Genomic DNA, 20053 nt, shown 5'->3' on the forward strand with positions numbered 1-20053 from the left:
CAGACACGTCCTCATTAGTATTATGAATGTAATCAGTAGTGTAGCTGTGTGTGAGGTTAATGCAGTCCCTCTACAGACCCGTCCATTAGAGGCAGCTAACCCAATCACAGGTTGAACAGAGCCCTCTCGCTGCCCTGCGTTGATGTCACCCGTGCTAAAGTGAGTGGAAAAAACAGCACCATCACCTTATTGGCACAGCTCGACGGGGCCTCAAAGGACAGAATCAGACATCAGATTTCCCTGCAAGTTTCATTTGTGCATCATTATGGTCTATTTCGGTGCCGTCTGTAAATCCCACGAGAGGGATGTGTGACGTCAATGAGCGATGCTGAATTGCGTGTCGTTAGATGTTGTTTATTTTAACAACGCTTTTGAATGTGATGGTGTAAATGAGCAAATCGAGGTAAACTGTAAGTGTAAAAAATGCTTTGTGTAAAATGACTTGGCTTTCCTGTAAGAACTGTTCCGAGCAGAAAGGCCTTTTTCAAAACGGTCTTGGCTATGGGTTGGCATTTCAGGGAGTTGTAGTCTGTCTTGTCTGGTTCTTATTAGACTAATGCGCAATTTGTAATAAAAAGTGCAAATTTCCAATATGGAGTAAAACAGTCTTGACTCAGGGCCCAGATTTGTACGCTTCAGGGTGGTTTCTGACTTTACAGTGCGGTGCGAGCGTGGCCCAGTTTTTCTGTTTTTATTGTAGAGGGCATAGTTTGCTTTTACTAGAGCTTGTGCCAAAACACTTCTCAGTTTTTCTGATTGCTTCTTACTGAATGATAGCCAATAGTGTTAAAAATGGGATGGTATTTCTGTCATCCCACGATCCAAAATATTCATACATGCTGGAAGTAATTCATTCATCCTCATGAATACTCAGAAGTGACCGGGTCACACGGCAGATCTTTTAGTAATGAGCTTAGGGACTTCTCTGTCCTTTCCAGATGGCCTTGCTGTTTGTTTGTTTACTTTATTTTGTCTTGAAATGTTTTTCCAAACAATAATTCTCACCTGTCCCTCACTGGAGTTTTGGATGGCCGCCGTGACGCAAGACGTAGATCACATAAATAAGCAATCAAGGAGCGAGTGGCGTGCAGATCGACAGTCCTCCCACCCGGCCCTTATGAGCATAGATGAACATGACGGATGGGATTTATAGCCTTGATGGTCTGTGTGAGTCGGCCCCTCATCTGATCAGGGGATTCCTCAGATCAGAGCGGGCTGAGGGTCGGCAGGTGTGGAGATTTGTGCTCGGATGAGAGCGCACGACGCTGACGCTGTTTCCAAGCGAGAGAAAACAAATCTGAGAGGGATTAGTGAACATTCAAGATGGATTTATAGTGCTTTGAGGTGTGTGATGCGGTGCGCAAGTCGCAGACGGCCGGTGCGTGGCAACGTAAAGCCGCTTGCGTGCTTTGCGAATGCGTTTCTTCTTTTGCTGTGTTTGTCATGGGCTAATGCATTTTCCTGGTGCACTTGAGCGTTCTGTCTTCGCAGAGCCCACTGTAATCTTATCTCATTTTGACGTAAGTGCCTCTATATCGCTCTTGACATTTAGAGCCGCAGTGACTCGATGTGTGTCCGCTTTGTATCTGAGACACACAAGGGAAAAATCAGCATGCCGGTTCCACGTGCAAAGCCGAGGTTTGCATGGAGCAACCAGTGCCCGCCTTGCCCCCGGGAACTTGGGAGAATTCCCTCAGTGCCACTTACTCACGTCTGCCCCCCTGACACGGCCAAGCCAAATATTTACCCTCCAGTCAAATGAATGGGAACACACACGCAACACCAGATAACGTTCAACGCATCCGAGGGGAAACGCTCTCACCTGCAGTCACAAATGAACTGATGTTATGAATGTTTACCGCAGTGCACTCTTTTTCATTTTTATCTTCTGGGATCATTGTTGTCTAAAGCGCTTCACATCTTTCCTTCAACTCAAAACAGATGCTTGCACGAGCCTCGATCATCGCATATATCTCAGGTCAGAACCGGGTGTCAGGAGGGAGGTATCGTCCACCGGACACGTCTTGCCCTTGCGTTACTTAGGAAAACTGCACTCTTCAGGTCACGTCTATTCTTCCAACACCATTGTGCGCTTGGCAGCCTCTTGTCCAGTGCTTTTATTCCATACAAGGTCCTGCCAGAAGCGGTGCGCCCACAGCGTGAGATCTCTGCCTACGTCACGAACCCTCGCTACCAAAAAGCAACGGTGAGTGGCTGAGAGCGAAACAGGGAGGCTTTTTATTGGCCAGGAGCTGTTTCGAGTGAACGCAATGTTCCCGCTGGCCATTAGAAAGGCCTGTTGTTGGACAAAGAACAGATTTGTCACGTCATTTCCTCGGCCACGTTTAAACCATGAAAGGTACATGTGATACTGTCTTTAGACGTTTTAACAGAGAGCAGGTTGAGGAAGACACCTGGGTTGTTTAGATTAGGGAGTCATTAATGAGCACATGTGGAGACGGTGAGAATCGAGGGGCTCGCCATCACCTTTTGAAGAGCGGTGGGGTGATTTGTCACTGATGTCGGATGCTGTATTTATGTGCTGTAACTCACTGCGGTGAGCATATACAATGCTGGGTGGTCCGACGTGACTTTGTTGGAACAGCCGGCATCTTGAGGAAAAATCTTTATGATGAATGAATCTTTATGTGTTGGCTGCTGCCCGTGTGTGTTTGAACTTGTGTATTTGCTTCATCTTCACTTTTGACCGCTGTTGTTCATTTGCACAGAAGAACTTCTCTACAGAAGCATTGCTGTTTTAAAGCTCTTAAAGGCACAGTTCACTGTAAAAGTTACATCACCCATATGACTTATTTTCTAAAGCAGAATACAAAATGAAATGAGAAATGGTTTTTACAAATAAATACAGAGTCCATGATAATTAAAGTAGTTCATACAGTTTGCGAGATGTATTTTGGTTTTCTGAAGCTGTGTTTTGAAAAATTGTCTTTTTGCTTTTGTGGTCAGTAATCTGTTCTGGTACATTAGCAGGATTTAGCATTCTGCTCTGCAGTTGACATTTAACAATATCACCTGCAACATATTTACAATAACTTTCTTAATTTAGCAGATGCTTTTATCCAAAGTGACTCAAAATGAGAGCATTTGAGTATATAAAGAAAACATCTCAAATGTTTGCATGTCTGGTTTACTTTACTGTATTAAGCATGAAATAGAGAGATTATAATATATATACTTTACATCTTTCTTGTAAATTTAATAATCTGGTTGATTTTTGTCGTAGCTGGTAGATCTTCTGAATATATATTAAGTAGCCAAAAGTGGAAAAAGTTTTCAAGCTGTTGTGAGCACATCAATGAGCTGTCTGTCAATCACAGATGACTTTATTTGCCTATACAGAATTACATGTCATAGCCTTGCTGGTTGTCGTTCACCAACCCCATTTGAAGCAACCTTGTGTAGAATCGGCAGTTCACTTGATTCATCATAAATTGACATTTCTACAACATGACAGCGCGAGGCAACAGTACTTCTCCACCAAAGTCAATTACACCTCATTGAAGTAAAATCCTTCATATGGTCACTGCGGGTGGCTCTAATAGTCTCGATTTGACAGCTCGCCCAGCCTGAGAATGTATTTAGAGCTGCGAGCGAAGCAAATCTCCAGCGGACGCTCAGACAAACAAGTGTGTGCAACTGCAGCGCGTGTCTTTTCTGAGGTTTTACGGCTCGAAGCATGCGCCGATGTTAGTTGCGGCCGTTCCATTGCTCATGCTGTGTAACATGTAATGATATGGTGTTAACGCTGTTGTGGCAGCGTGCAGTATCGGGCAGCTTAAAGACAGAAAATGGAGTCACGGGGAGCAATTTGTTCCTCTCGCCGGTTCAGAGGGGGTTACAGTTCAGAGATTCAAACAGCACCCGTCGTGGCACTGAAGGATCCATTTCAGCAGTCAGACTTTTGGCGTCATTAAAAGTTTTACACCACCGCCCAAAAGCGTCAGGTTTTTTTTTGCACTCAAACTGTGAATGTTCTGGAATGTGTCGACTTTTTCACTACGTTGGTTTTGCCATACAAGCTCTCCGCTAGTACTGTAGGTCTTACTGTGAGTCAGTCTGGTTAAGAGAAGTTTGAAATGTGCGTCAGCAGCTGTGTTCCAGGTCAATGTTTAAAGACATCCTGCTGAAATGGACTGTCTTGTTTTTCTAAGGGCTGGTATTGCCTTTCATGAAACTGGGTTTTCTCCGGGCTGAGCAGTTGGCGAGCTCTTGATGCATATTGACAGGAACAGTAAATTTCACTTTCCTGGGGAGTGACGCAAGTGTGACCGAGAGAAATTTGGCCGGGGTTGTGCTTGAGCTCAGTCACACTGTAAATACAGTAGGCGATTTATCTTTTTCATCCAGTCACACTCACTTTTGTAAACACTGTAAATAATGACTTTGAAGGTTTTCGTAAATTTTCTTAGGAAAATAAGATGACAGTATCTGTCCGCGTGTCACCGATGTGCTGAGATCCTAAAACTCATCGGTCCAGGACTTTAACAAGACTATGAAGACCGGTTTGTCTGGCCAATGCTTTTTTCCTGGAAAACGTACCCGTCTTCTCCGGGGGCTTTAAGCAACACTCCTTTAGAGGAGCACTGGGAGCCAGTCTGAGTCAGGTCAGAGGTTGAGGTCTCGGGAGACTCCAAGCATTTCCCGTTCGGCTTCACTTTTAGTTTTTTGGATCAGGATATTTGTGCCGACAGAATGCCTGGTGTACTGAAAAGCTACAGGATCTGAAAGCGTTTAATAAGCACACAGGGATGTCCGACCCGAACGGATACAGATCAGTCATTAAGCACCGGATCCTCAATCTCTCATATGGACTTTTGTTAGATGTTATCGTCTTTATACTAATATTTGTCGTATCTGTCAACACAGAATATGAAACCATGTGTAATGCATCATGGTGTTTGCTCAATGTCATGCTAATGGGAATTTGAGATCTTGAAGATTTATCATTAAGATTTATCAATTATATTATAGACTTTCTTCTGAAGGCAACACTTCGCTACTGCAGCAATATAAAATATACTCTCTCTGTCTCGGTCCGTCTTTCTCTCAAAATATATATTTTATTATTTTGGTCCCTTTCTCAAAATCACTCTGCCACCTGCAGGTCATACACAGAACTGCAATTGATTCATGAACAAAATTGTAAACAAAATCAATTCAACAGAGAGAGTAGAGGTAATACATAATAAAGGAACACATAAATAAAACAATAAGTCTTTCAATTCAAATTCACCTGAATTAGGAATGAACTAACGTTGTGCCTCAAAGAACACGCGAGTCGTGAGAGGGCTGCAGTGGTTACACCCTATTATGTATTTTTCATTGCAAAGGCGAGACTTTAAACAACAAGGCATCGGCGGGTATTTATTCCTTCGTTTGCGCATAGCCAAATAAAGCACGGTGCTTGAAAAATGGCCCACTCAGATGTATTTAAATGAAGCAATTCAGCACACAAGTGCGTGTGGAGTATCCGGTGAACGCAGCGCGGGATATTAATGAATCATTGTGTAGTGAGCGAGCGGTAATCTAGTGCATGGCTGCAGCGGGCCGCGTGATTTCTAGCTCACCCAAAGTCTCTACATTATTAAAAGCGCATTAGAGGCGTTATGGCTGAGAGATGCTTCTGCGGCGAAGCTTTTGGCTGCAACTGCCGCAGCTGAGGGAATTCATGTGACCCGCTGATGCTCTGTTAGATTTGCATTAAGATGCAGAAAAAGAAAAACAAGCAGAATATCTGGGATGCAATAAGTTAGACAAATATAACATAATAACGTTCTGATTACTTAACTTCATGCCATTCTAGAGGAATAGGTCGTGTGCAGTCACATGCGAGGCGCTGCTGGAGGGCGTACCTATGACCTGAACAAGTAAGCCCAAATTTATGTCAAACCTTATAGCTAGTAATAAATATGAAGCGTTTCTTCCCCATAGAAGACCATTATAAGGAAACAGCTTAATGTACCAAAACAACAACTGAGGAAAACCAAAATAAATAAATTTGTTTATCACTGACATTAAACATGATAACAGAAAAGTTTTATGTTCTCAGTTTGTCGCTGCCTTGAGCCACGTTATGTGCTTTCTTTATAATGAACTTTAATGAGTAACAAGCTTAACGTGAGACTATTCTTATTCCTGGAATAAGTGCTTGTTCTTTTTTACATTAGCTAGTGTTTATTACAATTGAGGTTTGTTTTTAAGTGGTCGTTGTTTCGGTACGTTAAGCTGTTTCATTATAATGGACTCATATGGGCGAGATATATCACTTCATCCGTTTAATCAGGAATCGATCTTTGCAGCGCCATGACAAGGTTCTTGAGCAGTAAGTTTGTGCTTACCTGGTCGTTGTTTAGGTACGTTAATCCTTTAGAAAGTCATCTGGCACGGCTCATCCCAACCGCAGGTTCAGGTTTACAAGAAACTTTTATCGCCCTTTCCCATGAACATCAACTTTTGCTACACAATAAAAACACCCTTGGTTTGATCGGTTTGAACAGTCAAAAACGAGTTTGTTTTAGTGTATTCCTTTGGAGAACATCACTTCTGCCCTCCATTGGCACTTGGCGCAGTGCCGTGACGTCATATGCACACGACCTATATGACCTCCTTTTTTCAGTTTTTGTTTTAAAAAGCCATGTTATTTTCCATCTTAAGTGGAAAAGTCATATACATCCGTAAAGAAATGAAGGTGAGTAAATAATAAAATATGCCATATATTTGACATACATTTAATCAAATTTGTAGCAGTTTATTCATCGCTCAAATATAGAAGATTAAAGCAAGTTGCATTGTGGGATCCAGTTTTCTGTGCAGTGTGCAGATATTCAATGCATACATTTTAATGCGCATTCTGCATATTGTATACTGCAGAAGTAGCAGTACAGTTGTAATTTGCTTTTTCAAACACAGTTAGTAGGACAGACAGAGAGGAGGAGTTGGAAGAGCATGAGAGAGAAAGTGTAAAGCGAGTCTTCGCTGCGAGCAGGACCGTCGGCTGCGGCTCGTTCATGCAATATTAAAGCGATGCTGCATCATGCACCTTATTATAAGTATTGCTCATCTGTCACTTAAGCCACAGAGAGCTGCGCTGTTCCGTCACGACTTGTTCTCCTACATTCTCTCCTTTCACTTAGAATACGATACGCTCGCTTATTAATGGGAGATTATTGTCTGTCCTCGCTACAATGATGTCTGAATAAAGAGAAATCTCATTAGCATGGCCTCTTAGTGTCGCACCCTTGAGAAATCCGCTCTGGGGAATTATGCTTTTGTATCAGGGTACATAAATGTTTGTAAAGACGCCGTTAAATCCATTTTTAGGTGCCTGTATGCGTTTGAAAATATCTGTGTTTTCTTTTCAAATTGAGGGCATTTACGTGCACGCCGCAGTTACGCTACAATTGTCCGAAAATAAAGAAGATTTGATTGAGTGACATCGCTGGCTGTGGTGTGCAGGAAAACCTTTGGAAAAAGTGCTTTCTGAATAGTTTAATGATTTTAGCAGTGGTGCATCTACGTCAGGCTCTGTTATTAATATCGCAGCTAAATGGCACGCTGCTGTTTAATGAATTGAACCCGTGACCAAAGAGACTGGCAGGTTTTGGAAAACTTGCATGTAAAACGCTGTCTTCTTTAGAGAGCTGTCTTTTGTCTGCTAAAGATGTTTTGCCTACACCTGGAGTTTTTTTATATATATATCTTATTCCAGTTTAATGTGCAAAGACAGCTGTAAGAACGCTTATAGTTGACTTAGAAAACAGTCTTGTGGTGTAGGGCTCCTGTGAGTCTGAGAAAAGGCCGGCAGGTGATTCAATAATGATGGTATTGACCTGAATGACTGTCACTTGATGTGGTTTCCTAAAGACTTAGTTAAGGACACGGCCTGACCTGCGGCCAAAGAGAGCTTTTACATAACATTACGTAACCTGTAGTGGTCCAGCTGAACCTTCTCTGATGCTAAGAGCCATTTTCAGCTGAAATATCACTTATAGAAAGTGAGAGACACCAAAGATAGAAGATATTAAATATTAAAAACCATGCTATATTTTACTACCATGGTTGGCACATGCCTGATAGTAGCTTTGTAGACATTGTGTTGTGCTTACACACTGCTAAAAAAAATATTTTTATTATGATAATTTGGAAAGTTTTTGTTTAAAACAAGCAAAAAATACTGGGATTTTTTAAAATGAGTTGTACCCTTTTCTTAAGTACCTCATTTATGCTTTTGCTTAATTCTTATATTTTCTTCAATTAAACAAGGCTAAATATATCTTTGGGAACTTTCCCTTTTCAAGTAAATGTATCTTGATTTAAGACTTTTTGTACTATTTGTACTTAAAAACAAAACCTTTTTTAATTTTTGCAAAAAATATTTGTATTTTACAGTTCTCCATAAAACTTAATTCCGATTGGTCAGTCGTGGCATATCGGGGTTGACTGATGCAGTTTAATACTTACAAAAGAATAAATAAATAAATTTAAAAACTGGCTAGATGTACATTGTTTCTTCAAAAAGTCATACATGGGAATTCCTCCAATACAGTATAAATAGTGACCAGAACTGAAACTTCGACTCAAAATAAAATATAGTTTTGCTTCAACGTTTGAAGTTTTTTACAGCTGTAATTCATATAATCACCTGTTCAAACACATGGTATTTAAAGGAAAAATGTCAGTAGTTTTTTACCAGTGAAAGATGTCGAATTTCTAATTTCCTGCTTGGGTTTGTTGACAGATTATGCATGCGTCTATCCCGGTAAACATCTATTTTCCATGAAAGTTCCTCACAGTTTGAAAAACATATTTCAATTTAATATGACATGTTCCGCCTGCAAATAATATGGCGATTGCACAGTGTCCAACGGGTACGGCGGTCTTACAGTGCCGCTTGGACGCACTGTTTACATATCGTGCCAGGTCACATCGTGTACCAGGGAGTTGACAGGTCTGCCCGATGTGAAAACGAGAATCCTGATTTACAGCCCGTCTCACCGTTTACAAAAAGACTCGGGACAGAATGCCATTTGTTTGGCTTCCTTCAAACCGAAGGAAAATATTCATCCTTCATTGTATTTACTGTATAAACGTCCACTTTCCCAGGCCGGAGTCTCGAGTTGACCAAAGGGTGTTTGAATGAGGTTAAAAGTCCCTGGTGCTCCTCTCGCTCTTGGCCCTCGAGTGTTTTTCGGACAAGGTGCTATTCAATTATGAGCGACATGTTTTAATGCGTCGACCGTTCCTCTCTGCCTGCAGGAACCTCCTATTGTCTGTTCATTAGAGTGCGTAACGTTTACAGCCATCGAGATGCGGTTAAGCGGCGAGTAAAGACTGCCTGACTGTGAAATTGAATTATGAGCATGTGTCACTGAGCAAAATAGGGCGCGTGTGAGCAGGGAGGAGGAAAAGGCATCCCAATTGCTCTCTCGTTCTCTTTCTCCCCCCCCAGGTGTATTTTTAGTGAGTGAGGTAGCGCGTGTAGGCTCACTAGATTGTGAATAGTGAATGGTGAATGGATTTCATGCTGTAGTCTTGCTGTAAGTGTGACTTCCTTTGCTTCTGTCTGCAGATGCTCCCTCAACAAGAATGGGACCACAAAAGAGGCGCCCGCGGATCTCAGGTCAGTTTATGTGAAGATGGTGAACCTCTGTCAACAATTCTGTATGTCTGAGACATTTTGTTTCAAGAAAATGTGATGCTTTTTTGAGGGAATATAACATTTGTAGCATTGTTACTTTGTTTTAATGAGGTGATACAGCAAGTACTTCCATTGAACATAAGAAAGAAACTGATTAACATTCAGATACATTACAGTAATGAGAATATGGGATTTCCTTATGCAAAATATGTTTTGATTCTGGTAGGCTTGGATATGTATTATGAATGTTTGTTTAGGTGGCAGTGTGTCTTTGGATTATCATTATGAAGACCTGGGCCTGTAACTGGGATATGAGCTTGTTTGATCTTCTTTTAAACATCCTAGTGACATCATCACACTTGGCATGAGGAGGGTCATTCCTGTTACGCAGAATCTCCTGAACTCCGTTACTTTTACTGGAAAATGAATATGCTTGTTTTGAAATGTAAGGAAGTATGTCTATAAAAAGATATACCAGATGTTCAAAAATATGCTCTCGTCAAGCTCAGCCACTTTATGAATTATTTACATATTCACATACCATACCAGTTACTGTAGATTCATCAAACCCGGTGGAATGTTTCTATGCGAGACAATTCATAACGCATCTCGGAAATCATCTCATCTATTGGTTGCACAATAATGATGTTTGTTTTGTTGTTTTCCTACCAAAATATGATGTCACTTCCTAGAGGATGAAAATGTTCTTGTACAACAATGACACAATCCTTTCAACCAAATAACACCTGTACGCTTAATCAAGAGTAAAGAAAATTAGTATAGTTTAACTAGGAGATTTGTACCCAAAACCACAGCATCCATGCGTGTGTGCGTGCATATGCTAATCTGTGTTTCCGATCTCTCTAGTTCTCTTCATGGTTGGGTGAGAGCGCGGAGGGGCGATGATGTCATTACTGATGTGTTTCTCTGCTCAGTGCCCCTACATTTGTCCTCCTGGTGTATCATTCATACCCAGCAGTTTAACCTTTACCTATTTTTATGCTGGAAACACTTCAATGCCTTCGATAGAAAGGAAATTCAGAATAAAGCCGATCGCGATTCCACCTTTATTGAAGTGGTTGTGCATGAAGGACAGCAGGGAATTTGTATCAAACCGTAGAAAGTTAAGGCTATCATATCGCTAACGGAGACATACATTGAACCTTAATGCATGTTAGGGCGTACATGAGCCAATCCCAGACAGGTTGAGCGTGTGCTTGGTCAGCAAGGGCGTGTCCCAAAATGCATCGGGCCTTGAATGAACAATACATGTGTGAAGTGTGTGTGTCAGTAGCCAAAAACATACTCACGCATGCAATGCAAAAACATACTCACGCGTGCATGCTTAAGAAATGCATTAAAAAGCACAATCCTATTGTGCCGTACATACTGTATTTTAAGTTACCCCCTTTTTTAGAACGCAACAATGCATAAAACCAAAGTTCAGGCAGGTGAAACTGAGTAATCGGAGGTAGAGATGGAGGTTTGTGTGTTGTGTCTAAACCCTGTTATCAGACGGATATCCTCCCCTAAGGATCAATGCTGCTCTTTCTGGTTACGAGTCATAATCAAACACACAAGAAGTGCAGATTTGCGTGTATGGTTGTGTGTTTGTCTGTATGCGTGTGTGTGTCTAGCTACGCCACAGCTAACCGTGTTTGCTCACTTTTGTAATTACAGTGTTGTTTTATCAATTGTCAATTAGGGGATGAGGTTTCTGTCATCCCTAAATCATATGAAACACTCATTAATACTTCTAGGTTGCCAAAAGCTTTCAAACAACAGCCACTAAGGTTCAGCAAGTGTATGTTTTCCTTTTATTGATCGGTGGAAAACAGTGATGTCTGAGTTCCTGTACCTGATAATGGTGTGGCAGAAATTCACACCTGTGTCAGTGATCTGCACATCTGGCTATAGGTTCAAAATGGGGATTTCCTCCACATCTGAAACATCCACATCCCCTCATCACCTGAAACTTGTTGCATCTCGCCCGGTCACGCAGCATTCAAGCGACTGGAAAAAAGTATCAAGGCTTCTGTCATAAAAAGTGTGAAGGAGGGGGAAGCCATTTTTGTTGAGACAAATATAGCCCAAAGCTATTTATCGTGTGGGCCCTGAGGTAACGCTCTTTGCCCCGCTGTCACTTAGCAACAGGCTATTTTCACCATAAATGCTTCCTGTGTTGTGTTGTAGCACCTATGTGACCATGTCTCAGACTGCCGGCCCAAAGCGGGCCGGTTGGTCAGATGGGGTGGTTTCGCTGTCTGAATGCAGGAGAGTTTGTGTGAGATGAGCTCTTTGATTCTCCAAAACTAGAAACTTACCCAAGCAGATATTGCCCAGCGCTGGCATCATGAGGAAGAGGCGTGGTACTGCCGGGCACAAGGTGGAAGATATAACGGTTTGGTCACATATGTATAACAAAAAAGGGGAAAAAAGGCTGATATTTTAATGCTTGGGATAACCTTTTAAGATATATCAACTTTAAGCTACATTTAGGATGTAAAGTATCACAAGATCTGTAATCTTCCGTGTCTTTGACAAAACTTTTTCACATTTTGAGATATTACCAAATGTTTAACATGGTAATGCATGTTCTTTTATTCGCATTTGTAGTTGGACATGATTTGTGCTCTTGGTAGGTTTACAAAACGAAAAAATCACATAGCTCCTGGATCTGAAAGTCATCAAATGGCTGTTTTTCACACTCATGCAGTGTTTCCTCTAAATCATTCTGTGTGCTTTGAGGAAAGGGAGATTTGTGTTATGACGGAGAAGCTCGGACGTTGTGTTAGATCTGTAGTGCACTTACTGAACTATCGGATCAATCGCTTTCCCAGCCAACTCACCCCACGTGCATCCCCACATCGCCTTTATTATAAGGACAAATTCAAAAGTGGAAGGAGATCAAGTTATAATATTTTAGTTTGATTCAAATAAAAAAGACTTCCGTTTGGGTCAAGAATGAAGACGTCTTCCACATAAACATTTTGAATTGGCATTTGCGGTATACCACACGACATCCTCAAGTAACCCCACATAAAAAACACTTTGTTCTTTCAACGGTTCATAAGATGCTAGCACATTTACATTACAGTCCAGAGGTTATTGCAGTTTAAGAACACTTGACTGTTGATCGTGAGTGAATGTGATAAAGGGATTACTGACTTCACAATGGCGTAAGAACCGTGTAAAGTCTTTGCACAGACAGCCATTAACATTCCTGTGTTGTAAGGACCTCGGGCAGTTTATTCGCACTTTAAAGTCATGTCGTAATTTTTATGATGATTGTGACACATTGCCTGTTAAACTGTCATCTTGACAAGACGCAATCTCTAGGTGCTAAAGTGACATTTTATCTGAAATATGTAGTGTTTCTTTATTCTTTTGCTGAAAATGTCTTAGTTTTGCAAAAACTGGTGTCAACACTTTGGACAGGAGTGCACCGTCAGTAATGTCAATTAAAGACTTACTGTTGATGTAGTTATTCAATTTTGGATGGCAACTGAAATTTGATGGGATCAAATCCTGCAATAGTTTTTTTATTCATCACTGCGACCTCAGGTTGTTCTGATATGAACCTGAATTGGATGAATCTCATTCAAACATGTCGGACACATCAATATTGTATTTTTTCAAATAATTACATGTGTAACCATGAAAGACATTTTGATATAAAAATATGCTTTTTGTGTTCAAATTGACAATGTGACAACACCAAATATCTTGGTCGTAAACATGGACTTTTTTCCCTAAACTTTATTGTATTACTTTATGGTATATGGGTCAAAGCTGAAAAGCGTTTAAGCATAAAAAATAAGTGTAATACTGATTTAAATTGTTGTTCATAAACAACTGTTTCATTTAATTGCATTTTTGTGTTGGTTTATTTTAGCAAAAAATGTATATCATACATTTTCACCTGATTTACAGAAGACGCCTACTAAAGTGTCATTCAGTGTAACAATCTTCAGACATATTTACAACAAAAATCTATTTATGACATATTTCAAGACTAATTACTTTCACCCCAAAAGTTAATTACTTGTAATTTCACATTTTTAAAAAATTTGCCACAGGTTTTGCCAATAATTGTTTTACTAATTTAAAGCACAATACAATGTATTATGCTCCCTTATTCTTTTATATATTTTAATACGCACAAGTCAGAATAAGTATGTTGTTTGAATTTGTTCATAAATATTGTTCTACACTTAATGATGATGTGACATTATTTCAACCAAATTTTACTCTCCAGGAACTCAGTTGAAACCGTAAAGTAGACATTTTACTTGATGTGCTTTCTATGGACATAAAATCCCTTTTGTAAATGTCTTTTGAAGGGGACATACATATATACTGTATATAAATGCTGCCTGTATGGCATTTGAGCTACAACGGGTCTGTATTGATAAAGCACATTCACATCCCATTACGAGTGCATATTCACATCAAATAACATGAGTCAGCATATGTATTTGTGTGCGTTCTCGTCTTGTATACAAGCCCTGGTTTACGGCGGTCAATAAGGTGCTATTAGAAGGCTTTTCTCTCGTATGTGTGTACGTGTGACCTGCCGACCTGATCAGTGTGGACAGATCAATACAGTTTCCACCAGCAACCTCGGGTTTGTTCCCTGGATGTGTTGTCAGTATCACCTAAAGCTAATATGCGCGCACACACGTACGCAGACACAATGACACTAATCCAAGGACATTAGCTGTTGAGAGAGTCCATTTCAGGCAGGTAATGGGCAAATTTCGCTATCACAGGATGTCATAAAGGTTGGGCTGGAGAGCAGGATAATGCGTTTTTTTTTCAAGCTGGGCGCTCTGGGTTCCCTCAGAAGAGCTGGCATGTGTCTCGACCTGAAAAACACCTTCCTCTTTTAGTCAGTGATAAAACGTGCACGTGTTTACGTTCATTTTTCCGACTGGTTGTTTGGACAGCACATCATTTTGCATGAGACTTGTTTGACAGACTCGTCTCTGACTCACGGCTTCTGATGGTTGGTGTAGCGGATGCTGTTGTGATATCAAGGTTGTAGATGGGAGAGAGAGAATGTTATGAAAGGAAGGAGCGGAAAGACTCCCACGCAAGGAGTGATGTCTCCGTACACTTAACCTCGCTTTCCGTTTGTTCTATATTTAATCATGCTGTTACGATTCCTGGCAGTCCACGTGTGACTCTCGTGGAAGTCCAGGGTAGCATATTGTCATGCTTCTGTCGTCAGGAGAAGTTTATGTCTTTGACGTACAACCCCATTTAGGGGAATCGTCAATAACATGTCCAGGGCATGAATAATTATTAGCAATACAACACGATCTTTGGCATTAGCACATTCTTTTTTGTAACAGAATTATAGTAACACGGAATTTCAAATATACCATTTATATTTATTATTTAAAAGAAAACTTATTTTATTAAGTTTGTTTGTCATTTCTTATAAAAATCTAATAAGAATCACAACTGAGAATAATTACCAAAAAGGTTTTAGTTTTTTATTTTGGAGTAAAATGTGACCTGCACATGTTTTCGTGAGATTCACCCACACATACAACAAATAAATCCAACCCAGGAATGCTGTTTCTCTTTTTTCATGGAAGGTCACTTGCTTGCCCCCCGGTGCGGGTCGTGAGGTCGCGACCCACCATTGCAGGAGGGGGAGAGGCTATATTACAGTCCATGAGGTCGTCGCACTTACCTTTGACATGCAGCAGCCGTTAATAATTCACCACGTCACAGCTATAATTTTTGACCTGCTTTAACTCTTCACAACTGATTGACGTTTATTTCTGACTGTTAAAACTAAATCCAAGTGTTTTCCCAAAGATGATGCACATTGGAGGAGAGTTGCTGTTTACAAGCTGCTCTCAGTTCGAGATCTTGTCCACATTCTCCCAACACAGTTTTTATCCCAATGGAACGTTTAACTCCAGCATATGTGGCGTAAAGTTGTTCATGCGTCTCCCACATGTGCTGTGAACACGGTCTGAATGATTCATGGCAAGCTGACGGATGTCAGCAGAGTCCCTGAATGCTTTTCAGTCAAACTCGAATCTCAGCGTTCTCGGTTTGAGTTTGTCCTTCCAGGCATGTTTCACTTTGCCGTGAGCATAATGGCTAATTAACGCAGTTCACTGCAGGCCTGCGCAGTCTGAGCAGTTACACCAAAACTCACTGAGATGTAGTGTTTAAGACACACAATCGTTTGTTTATTTTGGAATGAGAAGAAAACATCAAGTCGTGAGTAAGTCAACATATTTAAACTATAAGATAAATAATCTGACACTAAAGTTTTCTAAAGAAAATATTAGTTTATTCAGGATGCCTGAAAGCATCACATTAAACTACTAAAACTAAAATATTACAAACAAAAAAACTACTATTGTGATAGATTCACAAAAAGCAAAGAACCAGAATTTCATCAAAATATCAATTTTAGCTACAGGCCCTAAATAACCACCTAAGTTTAATAATTCAAACCTGATTGAAAGATCAAAACACCAGAAAACTCATGAATCGTATTTATAATTATTTTTTGACTTGACACCTGCAGTTTTTTCCTTTTTGTGTGTGTTCCCAAGTTTGAATTTTTATTAATCATCAAGGTCTCACATCAAATTTTTCCAGGCAGCTACCATTCAATATTTCTTTCAGATCATTGCCGTGAGAGATTTTGCATTCGAGGTTAGTTTTCAGTGTGATGTGTCTATGTACAGGTCGGAGAACACTTACTTACAGTAAGACGAGACACACGTATGGGTTTTGTACACAAGCACAGAAAGTGCAGTACAGACTCAAGCCGTTGATGCCGACATGTTGCCGTAGTAACCACTCATCCATCAGCATCACGTGCGGGGTGCTGTCAGTAACACATGGATCAGATTAATAAGTTTTGAATTGAGGACAAACGCATCTCTTTTTGGTTGACCCAGCTGTTAACCTCCTACAATACTAGTTAGTTATTTTGGTTCTGAACAATAATTGGAAATTACTAAGTCTGCTTATAGCTGGGTTTTAATATTAAAGTAGTTTTATGTGGCTGTTGGTTTTAAGTAAAAGGAACTAATGTAGATGAAAATTGATTTACGGGTTGTTAAAAATGAGAGGAGGTGGGGCAAAGTCAAAAACCGGGGTTGCATACATCTTTAAATAATCTTTTATTGCAAAAGTGCATGAAAATCTTTATTTTTTTCAGTATAGTTTAATTTGATCTTTGAAGCGAGGCTTGTATTGTGTGCCAGCATCTGAACATACGCCCCAACAGATGTTGCCTGTCCTGAAAATTATCTGAGTTTAAAGATCTCTTTCTTTCTTTCATTCTCTCTCTCTCTCTCTCTCTCTCACTCTCTCTTTTAATGACTAAATGTGCCCCAATACAAACAATCAGGTTTAATGCAGGTCAGTTTTCTCCTTTCTCCATTTGTTATTCTCTGTATACATCATTTCGCTTTTGATGTCTCTCTCTCTCTTTCTGTCTATCTTTCTCATTGTGTTCATCTGAATACCGTATTCCGTCGTGCTGTTCCTGAAGGCTAGGGACTGTGTGTGTGTGTGTGTGTGTGTGAGGAGCACTGTCAAAGATTGAAAGAATGTGAGACGGAACAGTCTCATGTCCTCTTTCTGTCTTTCTCCTGTTTTCTCCTTTACTTCTCGTGACCTCCTTCTCTCACAATCTCTCTCTCTCTCTGTGTCTCGTTCCCTGGTGTATAGCAGCTCAGCGTCACTCTCTGCGTCAGCGTGTAATGACGTCAGCCCTGCATCGCGTCACCGCTGAGGTGCAGATGAGCTAACGTTGCTTTTTTGTCTCCCCTCTCCCTCGCGCGCGTGCGCTCTACCTGTCTTTTGAACTCTCTCCCCTTACGCCAACTTTCTGTCTCTCTGTCTCTCTTTCTTCCAGTCTTCGGGCACCAGTGTGACGGTGGACATAGCTGTGATGGGCGAGGCCCACGGCATGATCTCAGATCTTCTGGCCGACCCCTCCCTCCCGCCCAACACGTGCAGCACCCTGCGGGCGGTAAGCAACCTGCTCAGCACCCAGCTCACCTTCCAACCACTGCACCACCGGCCGCGTCTCAGCCCCCTGCTAGCCTTCAGCGACGGTCACACCTGCTCCGACTCCGAGGAGGCGGTAGAGAAGGGAGAGAGGCTGGCCATCCCGAAGGTAAGGCCACACACTTTTAGGTACCGGGATGCAGGAAGGTTAGTTGAGCCTTTACGTCCCGCCTTAAAACTGACCAATCAGGACCGCCTACTTTTTAGTGGCAATTTTTCATTTTCTTAATAGGGAAGTTTTAAACCAAACCCACCAGTTCTGAGAATAAGCACCACATTACAATCATTTATCTGAAGCACATGAGCATTAGAATTAAATCAGACAAAGGTACAAATCTGTGTCATTACATTTCTTTAGGAGAGAAGTATACAACTCATCCTGCGAAGCACTTCTATTGATGTCATTAACATTTGTATAATTATAAACAATTATACAATGTAAAACATCTCATTAGTCAATATTCAGTAGGGGAGCAGCCCATCTACTGAACCCTCCTGCCACAGTTTCTGTTGCCATGGTAACAGCCATCTCTTTGATTGGTGAATCTTGCTAGTAGTTCCTTATGGATAGTTTAACAATTAAACATTGTATTTACATCATAGAACATACTTTTTATTAATATGTTTTATGAATATTATAAAGTTGTTACTGCAGAATAAAATTTAAATTGACAGATAAATTAGAATTACGAATTAGAATAATGTCCATTTGCAGCACTGAAATGCGTAAGGTTTGCATTCGTGTAAATGGACAGTTTTCCTCAACTATGGGGTCAAATTTGCAAAATAACAAAAACTGCAATCTTGTGTTTTTAACAGAGATGCAAATAGAGAGGTGAACGTAAGGGTTGCCGCTTTAACATGGTGGCATTGTTGGCTCATGTTGTCTCAGTGGAACCAGTAAAAACTTTGAGGGTTTAATGGTTACAGCCACATCCAGTGTTCTCCATCTTTTATTGCACACACGTTCCTTTCGTTCATGCCAGCATGGCAGCTCTCTAATGTAGCGGACAATGACGCACATTCTCACAGAAGTCTTTTAATGTTTAACCACCGCTGCAGTTAAATATGCATGCCGACACTTAAAGGGCTGGGTGAGGCAAAAGTCACTATCCGTACCAACACTATTCGTATCAGCACAATTATTTTCCCATGCTGCTGCACTTACTGCACTTGCATTAGAGATGTTTATTAAAATCCATTCATTACAAACGGCTCGCATGTAGGTCAAACAGCGCTGCGCTTTAATATCGAGCTCAGATACTCATCTGGACGTCTGCTCCGGCCTGCGCTTTTTTCCACAGCATATATAATGTGATATGTTGGCAGTGGGTTTAAAGAAAAACAGAGCCAGTCTGGTTCTTTAAGAGACGTTTTATCTGTCAGTGCCGCAGCTGTGTCAACAGCCAAAATATCGGCATGAAACGTAAGAAACCATTTCGCTTCCAGTGATGGTGACATGATTCGGGGAAGGTCACAGCTAGAGGCAGCTCACGGCTTCACTTCAGAGGAAGGCGTTGTGGCGTGTCTGGGTGTCCAATTTGGCAGGAAACGGGGCTTTTTCACTTAAATCCCAAATCACTTTTCCTGTATATTTAAGCTGAAAGAAAGAAAAACACTTTTGCAACACCGTCTAAAGTGTTACATTCCTGCGGCACAGGTGATTAGATTTCTCTCGAGCAGGTAAACAAAAAACGTTATTATATGTAAGAAATGTTAACGCATGCATGAGCAGACCACTTGGAAAGTACCATTAAGATTTAAAGGTTGATTCTGCCTGTATTTTCTGACTTTTGAAGGAAGATTTGAGTGCATACCTTTTTTCCCAGAAGTTTAAAATGCTAATCTATTCGAGAACTAATAGAAAGGGGATGTTGCTGAACTGACGGTTCATTGCACTCTCAGGGTCTAGAATATTCCCCAGTGCTTTTGTTTTACATAACAGTTTGTATCAGGGCTGGGCGATACTGTGCGAGTCAGAAGATATTGAAAATATCGTTTTTTTTATTACTAATCCCTAACTACATCATTTAAACAATATTTAATGCTTCGTGCAGTCATTGCGACATCGTTTTTGGGGGTTTGTGTTTTTGGAAGTAATGTCCTTGTACTCATTTGTAGCTTCGAGATTGGAGAGGTTTTGGATCTAGAAAAGATTCTTGGAGTTATAATTTGTGTAATTTCACATATCTTCAGTTTTTATAACCATAATCACTGGTGTTTTGCTGTTAACAACTAAATGATTAACAGTTGAGAGCTCTCATCTCATACTGTGACCTGTAGTTGGGGGTGTAAGTCGAGTTCCCTGAAGGAGGCCGGTTTGGACAAAAATTCCTA

General features: G+C 40.8%; 1 protein-coding gene across 3 annotated transcripts in view; it reads left to right on the top strand.

Annotated features, from left to right (window-relative positions):
• pde3a (phosphodiesterase 3A, cGMP-inhibited) overlaps nt 1-20053 on the top strand; it is a 50899-nt gene that overhangs the window by 15764 nt on the left and 15082 nt on the right. For 2 of the 3 annotated variants that reach the window (XM_079455381.1, XM_079455383.1), the window contains exons 2-3: nt 9590-9640; nt 17562-17825. In XM_079455381.1, the coding sequence (XP_079311507.1) occupies nt 9590-9640; nt 17562-17825 (315 nt within the window). The remainder of the gene's footprint in view (nt 1-9589; nt 9641-17561; nt 17826-20053) is intronic. The other variant, XM_079455382.1, reaches the window with a different exon arrangement.

This window comes from Barbatula barbatula (genome assembly GCF_947034865.1).
Source record: "Barbatula barbatula genome assembly, chromosome: 4".
NCBI classification, from domain to species: Eukaryota; Metazoa; Chordata; class Actinopteri; order Cypriniformes; family Nemacheilidae; genus Barbatula; species Barbatula barbatula.